Source organism: Amblyomma mixtum, chromosome 3, assembly GCF_055824585.1.
Source record: "Amblyomma mixtum isolate Tamu chromosome 3, ASM5582458v1, whole genome shotgun sequence".
Lineage (NCBI taxonomy): Eukaryota > Metazoa > Arthropoda > Arachnida > Ixodida > Ixodidae > Amblyomma > Amblyomma mixtum.
Genome location: NC_143014.1, coordinates 779,496 through 792,458, shown reverse-complemented (window position 1 = coordinate 792,458; position 12,963 = coordinate 779,496). Strand labels below are relative to the sequence as shown.

The following is a 12,963-nucleotide window of genomic DNA, read 5'->3' as shown; positions in this document are numbered from 1 at the left end:
AACGTGTCCCAGCCGAAAGTTTCCCGGATTGTAACTCGAGTGTCGAACAGGATTGCCGCTACTTTGTACCCGGCGCTAGTCAAGTTCCCCGAAGTTGGAAAAATGCATCAAGTCATGTACGACTTCTACAAGTTTGCGCAGTTTCCCAGGGTGACTGGTTGTATTGACTGCACCCACGTGCGTATCAAAAGTCCGGGCGGAGACGACGCCGAATTATGTAGGAACAGGAAGGGATACTTCTCAATCAATGTGCAGGTAAGTGAAATGTGTACATAACTTCCAGGGTGAGCATGGAGACGCGAAACAACGGCACTTTTGAAGCAGGAATAGGCAGCGCACGGGAATGAAATTAGTTACAAATCAGTGAACAATGAATGTACGCGACTTCGCGGGTGGCTCCAAGTTTTGAGAGCTGCATGATTTGCCTCATCGCACTTTATTTTCTCTAATAGAGATAAATTTTTGTGGTATAAAACCGTACACAAGATTTTAAGAATCATGCACTTGATCATAGTTACAAAAGCAACTTTGCTAATCATGGTTGTCCCGGAAAGGACATGAAAAATCAGATGCACGTAAAAACAAAGCAGCTGTAACACATTCATTTCTTTTTTTTGGCATGTTTACAGGCTATCACAGGACCTCAACTGCAATTTTTTTATGTAGTTGCAAGCTGGCCGGGCTCTGCACATGACAGCAGAATTTTTGACAATAGCAATGCGAGAGTTCGGTATGAGGAAGGAACTGTTCCTGGCATACTCCTTGGCGGCATGGGGTATGCTTGCCGGCCATACCTAATGACTCCACTGAGAGATCCTGGACAGAGGGACAGCCCAGAGTTCAGGTAAGTGAATATGACAGGTCACAATATAGCATGGCAACTACAGGCAAATGTCGAACGCCTCTTTATTCAGGTACAACAAGTCGCAGATACGACGAGGAACTCTGTCGAAAGGGCTTTTGGCATCTGGAAAAGAAGATTTCCATGTCTAGACATGAAGCTGCAGATTGCAACAACAACATCTGTAATCGTCATCACATCATCTGCTGCTTTACACAACTTTGGCCGGGCCCACCATGTGATGAAATGCCTCCTGCTCCCCTGCAATCGGACACATGCAACCCTCAGCAGCCATGCCCAGCTTTGCAAGCTCAACAGCCACGTCCCATTGACTCAGCAAGTGGCTTCAGGACACGAGCAAGAATTATTCAGCAGTATTTCTCATAGTGTGGCAAAGCAAAACAAACATGGCACGCACCTTCAGAGTACAATAATTCTATTTGTTTATTGACTGCTATTTTTTATGGCGGCCATTTGGAGCTTTAAGAGCTCTAATTTGGCCCTCTTATTGGCCCATTTCAGCTCATGTGCTTCTTTTGCGTGCTTCATGTGAAGCGCATGTTCGGCTCTCATGAGCTTCATTTTAAGTAGGTGCTCCTTCCTCTTTCTTCGATTGTCGTCTTCAACAGCTTTAAGGCGTGCGCCAAGCTCTCCCTCAACAGCTGTCTGCTTTGCGGTCTTCCTGCGTTGCACTGAAAGCATGGCTGGAAGTGTTTGTGGCAGTGGTTGCAGGGCAGCTGCTACTTCTCCAGGCGGCTGCTCTGCTTCGGCTGCAGGCGGTGTATTTTCCGTGTCTTCGACACACTCCACCTGGCTGCTGCCACCGCTGGGGCTCACTGCAGTGTCCCAGTGATGATAGGTCATATCTGCAAAAACATTTGTAACAGTCAGTTTTCATCCCAACTCATGATCACCACATGCATAAAAGCAGACTTTACACAGTGTAAACAGACAATTTTTGGTCTCACTTGTCCTAGCAAGCAGCTTCAGGCATTTACGAGTCGTCGCTGTACCTTGTTGAGAGCACAATTTCAAAGCCTGTACTTTGCAAGCGTGGTATTGGTCAACATGTGTGTGCTTTATGAAATGCAATAAATTATTAATACTGCAGCCCGCCTATTTCAGCTGGCCTTTTGTCTTCTTATACCTATGACTCATATGACAATCAACTGGCAGCAGTTTTGGCTACCCTTGTCGAAATCATCTAAGTGCACAAGAGAAACAGTGGTTTCGCTGGGATCTGCTTAAAATGGTTTTTTTTTCTAGCTACCTAATGGTACGGCTGACTGGTGGCGTCAATACAACTATGTGCAGGGCACTGTACATGACAACAATGCCCCATTTCCTGATTCAAGCTTGCTGCCATAGTGTCCGATGTCCTGCGGCTAGTCGCAGCTTCATAATTTGCAGGGGCTCGCACAGTGTGCAGCAGGAAGCATAAGCATTATACCTTTGGGTGGTGGTGGTAGTGGTGTGACACTTTTATTAAAACAGCCTTTATGTTTGGCGTTCAGTAGGTCCTGGGTCAAGGCGAAGAGGGCGCGTTGCAGTGTTAGATCCAGCTAGGCAAGCCAGATGGGCCACGGTGGGGGTGGGGGGAAAGAATAGGCGGCGGACTGGAAGGTTGCGTGCCACTGTGCAAGTCAGTGTTCTATGTCTGCATATGTGTGAGGACAGTTTGGGCACTGTAGTGTGGAAGTGTACCGGTACTGATAAAGTTTGGCTGGTGTATGTAGGAGATTAAACTGTATTCGGCGAAGAATGAGAGCTTCACGGATCGATAAGGATGGGTGCGGTGGCGGCAAATCAGCTAAGTCCAATTTTTGCTGCGTGTAGCATTCGCTGACAGTGTTTCTGTAAGCCCTGACCACCTTCTCCATCTGTGGGCTCGTCCATGGGATCCCCGGCCCCCGGTGTTAGTTTCGCAGGCAAGTTGGTGAGCCAGCCGGGGATGCCCATGTCACCAGGGATCCACCGCAGGGTCACAGGTCGTGGGCTTAATGCTGTGAGGGCGGCATCTAAGGCCGATCGGGTGGGGAAGGGGAGGGCTCTTTCGTGGAAGGCACGCAGAGCTGCCTGCGGGTCTGTATAGGCAACATATGTGGGGATGGGGGGTAGGGTGGCAAAGTGTGTGATGGCATCGGCGATCCCGTGTATTTCTAGAGGCATATGCATTTTATGCACAAGACTTTTATCGCTTTCACAGTACACTCATGAGAAGTTAGCAGCAGAGAACAATCAGAACCAATATACATGAAATGCTTAAACAACACGCACACAGACGGTGTGCGACACTTGTTCCGCTAAATATAACCAGTAATCTCGGAATGATTTCGTTCACGACAAACATACTCCAATTAAAGCATATGCGACATGTGAAAGCAGGAAATTGTTGATGGAATCTGCATAAGAGCACAAAGGAGTAGTTATAACAAACACAAGCAGCACTGAATCACGACGTCCTGAAATCGATGCATCAACAGTGGCATTAGTGTGACCAGCAGTGAACACGTAGAGCCACCCCATATTCTCTTTTCGTTAAAGCAAGCAATCTGCTCGTATGCATTCCTCTCATGAGATTTTGCTGCAGCTCCTTTCCTTGTCTATCTCTGCTCGCTGGCATATAACAGACAACTAGGCCAAACAACTGCCCTGGCAGAACACATACCGTTGGACAGCTCAAGCGGCTCCGCTTGCATTGATTCGAGCAAAGCGGCGACGTCGGGTGTGCACCCTGGTCGGGAGGCGACCGCGTTGCGCGCGCGGTCACTGTCGAACGGGTTGGGCAACCGCGTCGAAAAGTGGGACTCCGCAGCACCAACTCACTCCAGCTCGTCGGTCATCTGACTTTCTGGCGCGCTGCCACCTCCTGGAAAAAAAAAAAAACGCCCGGTTCATCATTAGTAGTGATGAAGTCTTTTTTTTTAATTACCTACAGATGATCAGCGTAGTGCACGCGATGACGAGCACGATACGCGCTCGTGATTTAATAGTTTGAATACTATGTGGCCACATCCGCGGCGTGAAAGATAACACGTCGAAGCAGATTGCGAACACACGCATGTATGATATCTCACAGTCAAGCAACTTCTCATGTCGGCTATCAACCGAAAAGCAAACTAACATGGCTGGGGAGCAGTCTTGGCGCAAATCAAGGAGCCTGGCTATCAGCAAACAGTAGCTTTACAGAAAAGAGAATCAGCGAAAGAAGACCACAGAGAACAGAGGAGCTCACCTGTCGCAAACACTCCCTTCGTGTCAGCGGCCTTTGCCTTCTTCCACTTTTCTTTTAAATTGTGCCAGCATTTGCGCAGTTGGCTCTCCGTTCGGTAACGGATGTTGGGCCGGCAGTTGTATTCATCCGTTATCACCTTCCAAGTTTTCTTCTTTTTTTCCAGGGAAACTCCGTCTGTTCGTTTGCTCTCCACTACAGCGGTGTACTTATTGCAGAGATAAGTAAGCACGTTGCGCTCTTCTTCGGTAAAATATGCGCGTTTTTATTGCCTCCATATCTTTTTTTTTTGTTCTAAATGAAAACTAAATAGAAATAATTGAACGCAGAATCCAACAAGAGTGCAACAAAAAAGGCCAAAAAAAATGGAAAAAGTCCAAAAAGAAGAAGAGCGAACCGACGTCGAGAAGCAAACACTCGCAAAAGAGGCAGGCGACGTGAAATCAACAAGCACATTATTGTGACGGCTACACTACAGGGTGGCCTGCAAAAGAAGAAAAAATGTCAAAATTGGAAAATTGTTTGCCTAAAATTTCTGATGCTTACTTGCAAGCGTGTTAGGAGAAATTTTTATTCACTTTTTGTCGTAGGAATAAATTATACGTGCATCTCCAGATGATTCAAACATAAAAACGCGAGTAGCCTCGCTCCCATATCACCAACATTTTCGGATAGGAGCCCCTTTTCGTAAGGCGCCCTTAAAATCGCGTAAGGTTGGTTTTTGAGGCTGACTTCAGCCTTATCTTACGTTTCAACTTAGGCCGTCCTTGCCGAAGGCCCACTTAACGCTTTAAGGAAAGGAACATATTGTAATCCACTTTTCGACAGAACTAAAGTTATCGGACGCGCGAGGAATAAGAAAGAACGGAAAATTATAGAAGCCTTGGAAATCGCGAGATTAGGCCATGCAAATGTGTTAGCGATGCTTCCGTACACGTGTACCGCAAGGAGTTGGAGTTTCTTGGTTTCACTAGATGATTGCGGCTTGTGTCTTTGTGGTTGATGCGCATGCGCTTTGTAGTTGAAGGAAGGAGGCGTTAAATCAGTTGTTGGTCTGCGTTTATCCAGTGTGGTTCTTCTTCTCTCTTGACCCGTCCTTTTTGCGCAGTTAATATTTGTTCTCATAACATAATAAGGGGATGTTGTTGCAGTCAAGGTGCATGTCGTGAAGAACAAGAGCAAGTTGGCCATTGCAGAAATGCTTTCTAAAAGCTTGCCGATTTGGATGAAACAACCTTGGGCCAAAACAATCAAGCAGAGGTGAGATTACGAAATTTGGTGATTTGCAGCTCATGCCAATGGCACAAATAGGGCCATAGGTGCTGGGTGATGAAGGGTAAGCGACATAGAGGGGCCAAGCTATATTGAGGCAGGAAGCTATCTGCACAGCATGCACTAGGTATGCCCACAAAGTCTGCTTCCAGTCCCATGGTTGCTTTATGTAAATTTCAATGAACTTGATCATAGTGTACTGTGGGGTGAACCGGTGGCAAGTTGGCATGTCGAAACTGTACTAAGGAATGACGAGAAAGCAAGAATTGCTACCCTGTGCAATGGTGTTGTTCTCGTCCTCTGTATTCCTAATGTAGCTTTGCCAGCCTGTCACAAACCCCCACCTTTACGGTCAACAGAGGCGCGGGATACCCTTTACGGTTACCCGTCGTCCCTCTATGAAGTTTGAGTACACAGTTAAAAGTTAGTCCGGTCAACCCGTGAAGCACGTGTGTCGGTGTGGGACTGAGGAATACGTTCACAAGAAGTCACCGTTCCTTCAAACAATTGGATATTTATAGCCCGAAGTCCAAATCACTGCATAATAACCGAACAAACAAACAAAAAAAAGCCCGACAATGAACAAACACCGCGATAAAAGCAGACGATAACGACAGCGAAGTAAATGTTACAGATATAGTAAGTAGGGGCAAGAGTTGCACAGAACAAAACGTAAAATACTAAGCCAGATCAAGGTTTAAACAAAAGGCGAAAACAATGTTCAGTTAATCGACAGTCCTTTGCAAAACAAGAAAGGAGTTCTCACAACTTTCTTGTTCGATGGAGCGTCGTAGTTGCAGAGTTCAGTAGCAGCGGTCGTGCCAGATGAGAAAGAACGATTAGTTGACCTCGTGCTCGGCGAAGAAAAAAAATAACACTTTCCCCGAGCGAACGGCCGCGTGAGTAGGCCGAGAGGCTGCACCTCCCGAGAGCGTACTGGCGAGGGCGAGCTGGGTTCCCCGGCGCCCCATCGTCAAGGACGCGCGCTGGCCGGTCGCTGCCCCGGAGAGTCATGCCGAGGCATGCTTGGAGGGGCGGTGAGATCCCGCAATTTCCGCTCTACAAGAGAGGCAGCTTGTGACACTGCATCCCACTGAAGATTATTGTCTCGGAATATTCTAGACGTCCGCAAGCGCTGAATCTTTGTGATGACGTCACTGTGCCCCACAGAGGGGTGCAAGGAGTTGGGTCCATACGATGCACTTAGGATCGTTCGCCACTCATCAGGGTTCACGACGCGCACGCACCACATATGCACCAATCAGAACCCGCACAGCACCACAGCCCTCTAGTTCGGCATCCATGTCCTGAGCACATGCCACAAGTCACTGATCATCGATACAATCAAGAAAGCACAAATATACAGGCACATCATGTACGATTTCGTTGCACCAATCAAAACACAATGCAGCTAGGCAGTAGTGCGAACTGAACAAGTATTCCAGCCGGCTCATGTAATCTGTGCCCACGTTCTCGCTGCCCTTAATATACTCGACGGGGAAGTTGTATTCCTGAAGCTTAATACTCCAGCGGAGAACGTGGCTGTTTGCGGACATTGTTCCTTTTATAAACTCTAAAGGCTGGTTGTCGGTTTGAACGAGAAACCTTCTTCTCTACGCTGGTCAGTCTCTCAGAAATGTTTACATCTTTGATAGACTGTGTCTAGGAGGGTTTAGGAAGCTCTATCTCTCCAGCGTCTGTGTCTTCTGCCGAAATTACTGCACCGACGGCGGCCACAATGGGGTCGTTTTTCCTTTGCTGGTATTTCTTCAGCATGTTGATATGGAATATTTTTGGGACATTGCCCAATTCCACTTCATAGTCGACATCACCCCGGCGCCTGATGACCGAAAAGGGCCCCTTTAATTGCATGAGCTGCTTATTGTGCTCTGTGGGAAGGAGAATAAGAACCTGTTATCTGAGTTTGAGGGAGCGTTTGCGGCTCTTGAGGTTGTAGTAGCGGCTGCAATACTCTCCAGCGCGCTCCAGCTCTTCGTGGGCGAGTTTACAGGTATTCTCCGGTCTGTCCTGTAGAGCAAGGACGTACTCATACGTTGTGCGCAGCTCGCTAGGGATGGTTGCATCAGTCTAAAGCTCTCTAAGTACCGCAAGAGGCCCACGCACATTTCGCCAATATAAGAGTTCGAATGGGGAAAAGCCGAGGCTTTCTTGGGGTACTTCCCTGTATGCGAACAGGAGTGGAGCCAGGTAGCGATCCCAATCGGTCGGTCTCTCCTGACACATGCGCTTTAGCATCTGTTTAAGCGTGCCGTTAAACCGTTCGACTAGGCCATTCGCTATCGGGTGGTAGGGAGAGGTATGAAGCTGTTTTACCGACAACAACCGGCTAACCTCTTTCATTATTTCGGACGTAAAATTAGTGCCCCTGTCACTGAGGACCTCTCTGGGCACTCCAACACGGGAAAACATTTCGACAAGAGCTTCCCTTTCGGTCTCGACGCTAGGAAGTGCGACGGCATCAGGGTACCGGGTGGCATAGTCCACCATGGTCAGAATGTATCGATTGCCTTGAGCGGACTTTCGATTGAGTGGGCTAAAAATATCGATCGCCACCTTCTGACACGGGGTCTCAATGACGGGAACTCGGACCAAAGGCGCTCGTGGAGTGTGACCCTTCGGAGTTGTGCGCTGCTACAGATCGCAAGAGGCAACGAACCTCTCAGCGTCAGCCTGCATTGCGGGCCAGAAGAATTATGTCTGCAGCTTCAGTAGAGTTTTCGTCACGCCTTGGTGGCCTCCCATCAACCGAACAATGTGCCAGCCTGAGAATGGCCGATCGGTACATTTGGGGAACAATAACTTGCGTGTACTCCCAGCCGGACTCGGCGAAGTATTTCCTCTGAAGGATGCCGTTAGCAATGAAAAACTGATGACTGCCATTTCCCTTGTTCGCTTGCGGCGGGCCCACGCGATCGAAGCACGGGCGTAAGGTCGCGTCATTCTCTTGCTCTTGAACCAACTCTTCGCGGCATACACTAGGGAGGCCTTGCAGGACTTCAAGCTTTCTCAGAGTTTTATCCCTGCATGCCTGCGCTCTAATCACTACCGGGCAAGCTTCAGTGGCACCGAAAGGGTTGCGGTACTCGCGGCGTCAGGTGCTAACTCTCCAACGTTTACGCCAGTGGACTTCGTAGTCCCGCTTTCTTTTGTCTTGTGCCAGTTTGGATCGGGGTCGTCTGCTGGCCTAGCACCTTCCACATTTCCCAGCACCAAGTCATACAGGGGATTCTCCATGCACTTAGCGCGGAGTCGTCCCTTAAAGTACGGGGTGTCGACATCGATCCAAGCTTCTGGGAGCATTGGGACCGAGCGGTCAAGAAAGTAAACTGGAGACTCCGTATCGGTGATATCTTCCTTTCGTACCAAGTCCTTCCTTAGCACCACCGTGTTGCAGCCTGTGGCTCTCAGAACTCGAACTGTTCGTCCCCCAATCATGCCGGCCACGACAGGTAAGCATTCCCTGGCTGCGCATTCCTTACTGGTGAGACCGGCGTTGATGAAGGGGTTCTTCCCTCCGTCCTTAGGTTGTAGGTATCCGTTCTCAATGCACAATGCAGCGGACTCCCGATTTTCCTCTCTCCGTTTTGAGGCCCCATTCGCCCAGCATCTCCAGCTGGGAAGACCTCGCTTGCCGCATTTGTGGCATTTCTTGGGCTGTCCCGATCCGTCGGAGGAGGCGGCCCGGCAATTTTCGGGGCGGTGGCCCGTGCGCGCACAAACAAAACATTTCTTTTCATCGCGATTCTCGTCCGATGACTGATGCTGCGTTCCCTTCCTCTCGGTATTCTTGGAGATGGGGTTTTCTGCTCTACCTTTCGGGGCGCTTCGCTTTCAGAAATTCGGCCAGCCCTTTGTGTCCTTGCTACTGTTCCCGCTAAGGATTCGTCCCTCTTTTCTTCAAAAACATCGGTAGCGGAGTGGCGCAGTTAGACAGAAACTGTTCCCTTATAATGAGGTTCACGAGATCTCCGTACTCTTTCTTAGTGTCCGACAGCTCTATCCATCCGTCTAGGAAGTTCCGGAGGCGCGTCAAGAATTGTGAACACGTTTCCTCGTTCTGGCGATTAGCAGACCTGAATTTTTCTCTGAACCCTTCCTCTGTCATACGGAAGCGAATCATGAGTGCCTGCCGGAGCTTAGTGTAGTCCAAGCACTGGGACGCAGACATGCGACTATAAACGCTGAGCGCTTCGCCGCTTAAACAAAGACTAAAGGTCCACTGGTCGCGAGGCCAACTCTGACTCTCCGCGACGCGCTCGAAACGCATGCGGTAAGCGTCAAGGTCGTCCCTGCCCACATAAAAAACCGGCATCAGCTTGTGCAGGCAGCGTTCGGGCCGAGCAACTTGACTCTCCCTCGTTGTTACGGACCTTGGCTCTCCGTTCCTACTATCGTCAGTTGCCAGACTATTCGATACGTCTCGTCGGAGCACTAGTAACTCCTTTTCTTTCTCCATCTCCGCGATCCTGAGTTTAGACTGTTCTTGAGCCTTCTGCGAATCTAGTTCTTCCTCCTCTTTCCGCCACGCATGTTCATCATTGAGCTCTTCCCTGTGACGAGCTCGCTCCTGTTCTACCCATTTGAGCAGCTCATGACCCTCAAAGCCAAAAGTTCGACCATACTTAAAAACTCGTTCTAACTCTGCTTCGGCCATCTTAGGTGGGAAGCGCTATGCAGTGCTAGGACTCAATATTAAAAAAAAAAATTACCTACTCCTCTCTCCTTCACCGACACTTGGTTGACCAGTCCTGTTCGCGGACGCCAATTATGTCAAAAAACCCCGTCTTTACGGTCAACAGAGGCGCGGGATCCCCTTTATGGTTACCCGTCGTCCCTCTATGAAGTTTGAGCACACAGTTAAAAGTTAGGCCGGTCAACCCGTGAAGCACGTGTGTCGGTGCGGGACTGAGGAATACGTTCACAAAAAGTCACCGTTCCTTCAATCAATTGGATATTGATAGCTCGAAGTCCAAATCACTGCATAATAATCGAACAAACAAAAAAAACTGACAATGAACAAACACCGCGATAAAAGCAGAAGATAAGGATAGCGAAGTAAATGTTACAGATATAGTAAGTAGGGGCAAGCGTTGCACAGAACAAAACATAAAATACTAAGCCAGATCAAGGTTTAAACAAAAGGCGAAAACAATGTTCAATTAATCGACAGTCTTTTGCAAAACAAAAAAAAAGGAGTTCTCACAACTTTCTTGTTCGATGGAGCGTTGTAGTTGCAGAGTTCAGTAGCGGCGGTCGTGCCGGATAAGGAAGAGTGAGGAGTTGATCGCGGGCTCGGCGAAGAAAAAAAAATAACACTTTCCCCGAGCGAACGGCCGCGTGAGTGGGCCGAGAGGCTGCACCTCCCCAGAGCGCACTAGCGAGGGCTGGCTGCGGAGTTCTAGGGGGCATTGGCTGCGGTCTGCCTTTTTATCCCCGCGCCGGGTGCCCGGCGCCCCATTGTCAAGGACGCGCGCTGGCCGGTCGCTGCCCCGGAGAGTCATGTCGAGGCATGCTCGGAGGAACGGTGAGATCCCGTAATTTCCGCGGCCCAGAGGAGCGGGGAGATCCCGTAACTTCCGCTCTATAAGAGAGGCAGCTTGTGGCACAGCTCCACAGGCTCATTTTTCAGTGTGCAAGTAATCATGTCTGTAGCAAGCAGTCATAGGCAAATAAAGGTACCAGACAGACGCATACAAGTGCATCGACGACACCTTGTCATGGCTTCGAGAATGTCTTGTTAAACAAACTGCTGCGGCTGACCCAGGAAGCGGTGCTGAACAACCGCTTAACGCCAGTAAAGTCGATTTCGCGAGCAGCTCTTCAACAATAGTATTGTGAACACATCATCCAGTTTCGTACCACTGATCTCCCGATCGAAAGGGACCGTGATCAAAGTCAGTAGCAAACACTCATTGCCCGTGAGGCGCTTCACGACCACTGCATTTTTCTGATTGCAGTGGAAACTAAGATCCCACTTCAACTTCATATTGCCAAGCGTTTGTCAATATTGACTTAACACTGCTAACCAAAAAGAGAAAAAAAGCAATGGCAAAGGTTTTGTCAATGTTTTTTTATGTTTTTCATCAAGACTCGTTATGCTCAACTTGCTCTGCGGACAGTTATGATTGCGTAAGCTGCTGCCACGCTTTTTTTCTGCGTTACGTGAATTGAAATGCTCATTAAAAACACTCATGAGTTGACACATATTAGAGATTTGTACACTTTCAACCAGCCGTGATTTAAATACGGCAGTGATTCTTGTTTGTAATCGCGTAATACCATGTTGTCACGACCTAAACCGAAATGGCTAGAGGAAGTGTTCAGTCACCCGTTCAGTCACCCATTCATCACGCAAATATTTATTCAAGGGAAATGTGCGCACAGCCGGCAGGAAATAAAAAGAAATGACGCTCCCGAAGTTACATTTGCACTGCACCGATGTTTTCACACAGATTACACAGTTCCTCCGGCGAGTCGTAACCCGAGCACCCATCATCACAAAATGTATTGAATGGAGCACCAAGGCGCAGAAGGATCGCGACATTGTGCTTGAGAATTTCCGTGTGTGCGACGTGACGCGAGCTTGGCTGCACGGCCGTCGAATTGTTATCTGCGGCGACAACACCAGTGCTCGCACGAATCGCGATCAAAACGGTAATAAATGCGTAGCAGAAACAACGTCATGTGAACGCTTCGGTCAAGATCACCGCAGCATTCGGAAAGCACGGCGTGCGTAGTGAGCTTTCGCAGGTCACATTTCGCTCCCTTGATGTAAAAGCACTCGCTCTGATCGCGAACACTTTGACTACGCGGACACTAGACTCTGTGCTATGCAGCTCATGCAAGCAAAATAAATTCACCGAGAGCAGCTGTTACTCGCCGCTGCCCGTGATGATCCTCGCAGGAATTAGGAATGCTTGCAACAACCACAAACCGCTCCATATAAACACTTCATGACGCCGCCGACGCGTAGGTCTTGCGTCTGTTTGAAGAGGCGCTTTGTGAACTCCATCAGCGTCGATGATTACTGAATTCAACTCGGGGAACTGTCGCTCGCCGCTGTTGCACGCGGAGAAGTTCGCAGTCGCTCTGAACACTCGTAATATCAACATGCGGCCAATATAATATGCTTCGCGGCATAGCAGCCACCACCTATGCCTCGCTCCCCGGTTCAATCGACGGACGGCTATCTTGCCCCGGCAGAAGCGGAGGTGGAGTCGGACCTGGGACGTCACGTAAAAAGAAGCCAATCGCTGCAATCCGCTGGCCGAATGGATCCGCTCATCCGCAGGAAAGTTGAAGTTGACCAACTTTCCCTCCGCTCGCCGGACCGGGTGGACGCCTATTGTCTGGTCTGTGCGGTCCGCATGCCGTGCGGAAGGCGCAAGAAAGCGATCGCACGACGGCCCTTAGGGCATTTCAATAAATAAAGAAACACCTGAAGTCACGCCCAGACTTCCAGAACTGATTCTATCGTAAACCACGCACTTTTTTCTTCCGACAAGATAGGCTTTTATGCAGATTAGGAGTGTAGTAGGCATATTTAAATGTGAAAGCGTTTGTAGTAATAAGCTGTCAGCAACTGAATCGAATGCTT

The 12,963-nt window shown here is 49.0% G+C and overlaps 1 protein-coding gene across 4 annotated transcripts in view; it reads right to left on the bottom strand.

Annotated features, from left to right (window-relative positions):
• Positions 1-12,963, bottom strand: part of LOC149349077 (octopamine receptor beta-2R-like) — a 507,633-nt gene that overhangs the window by 29,517 nt on the left and 465,153 nt on the right. Inside the window, exon 3 of one of the 4 annotated variants that reach the window (XR_016289952.1) lies at positions 3,559-3,710. The exons of 2 other annotated variants lie outside the window; for them this stretch is intronic. Coding sequence is in view for 1 of the 2 variants with exons in the window: in XM_089578061.1 (XP_089434187.1) it covers positions 3,709-3,710 (2 nt within the window). In the remaining variant the exon portion in view is untranslated. Of the gene's footprint in view, positions 1-3,558; positions 3,711-12,963 lie in introns of those variants that run through there. One more of the 4 variants, XM_089578061.1, reaches the window with a different exon arrangement.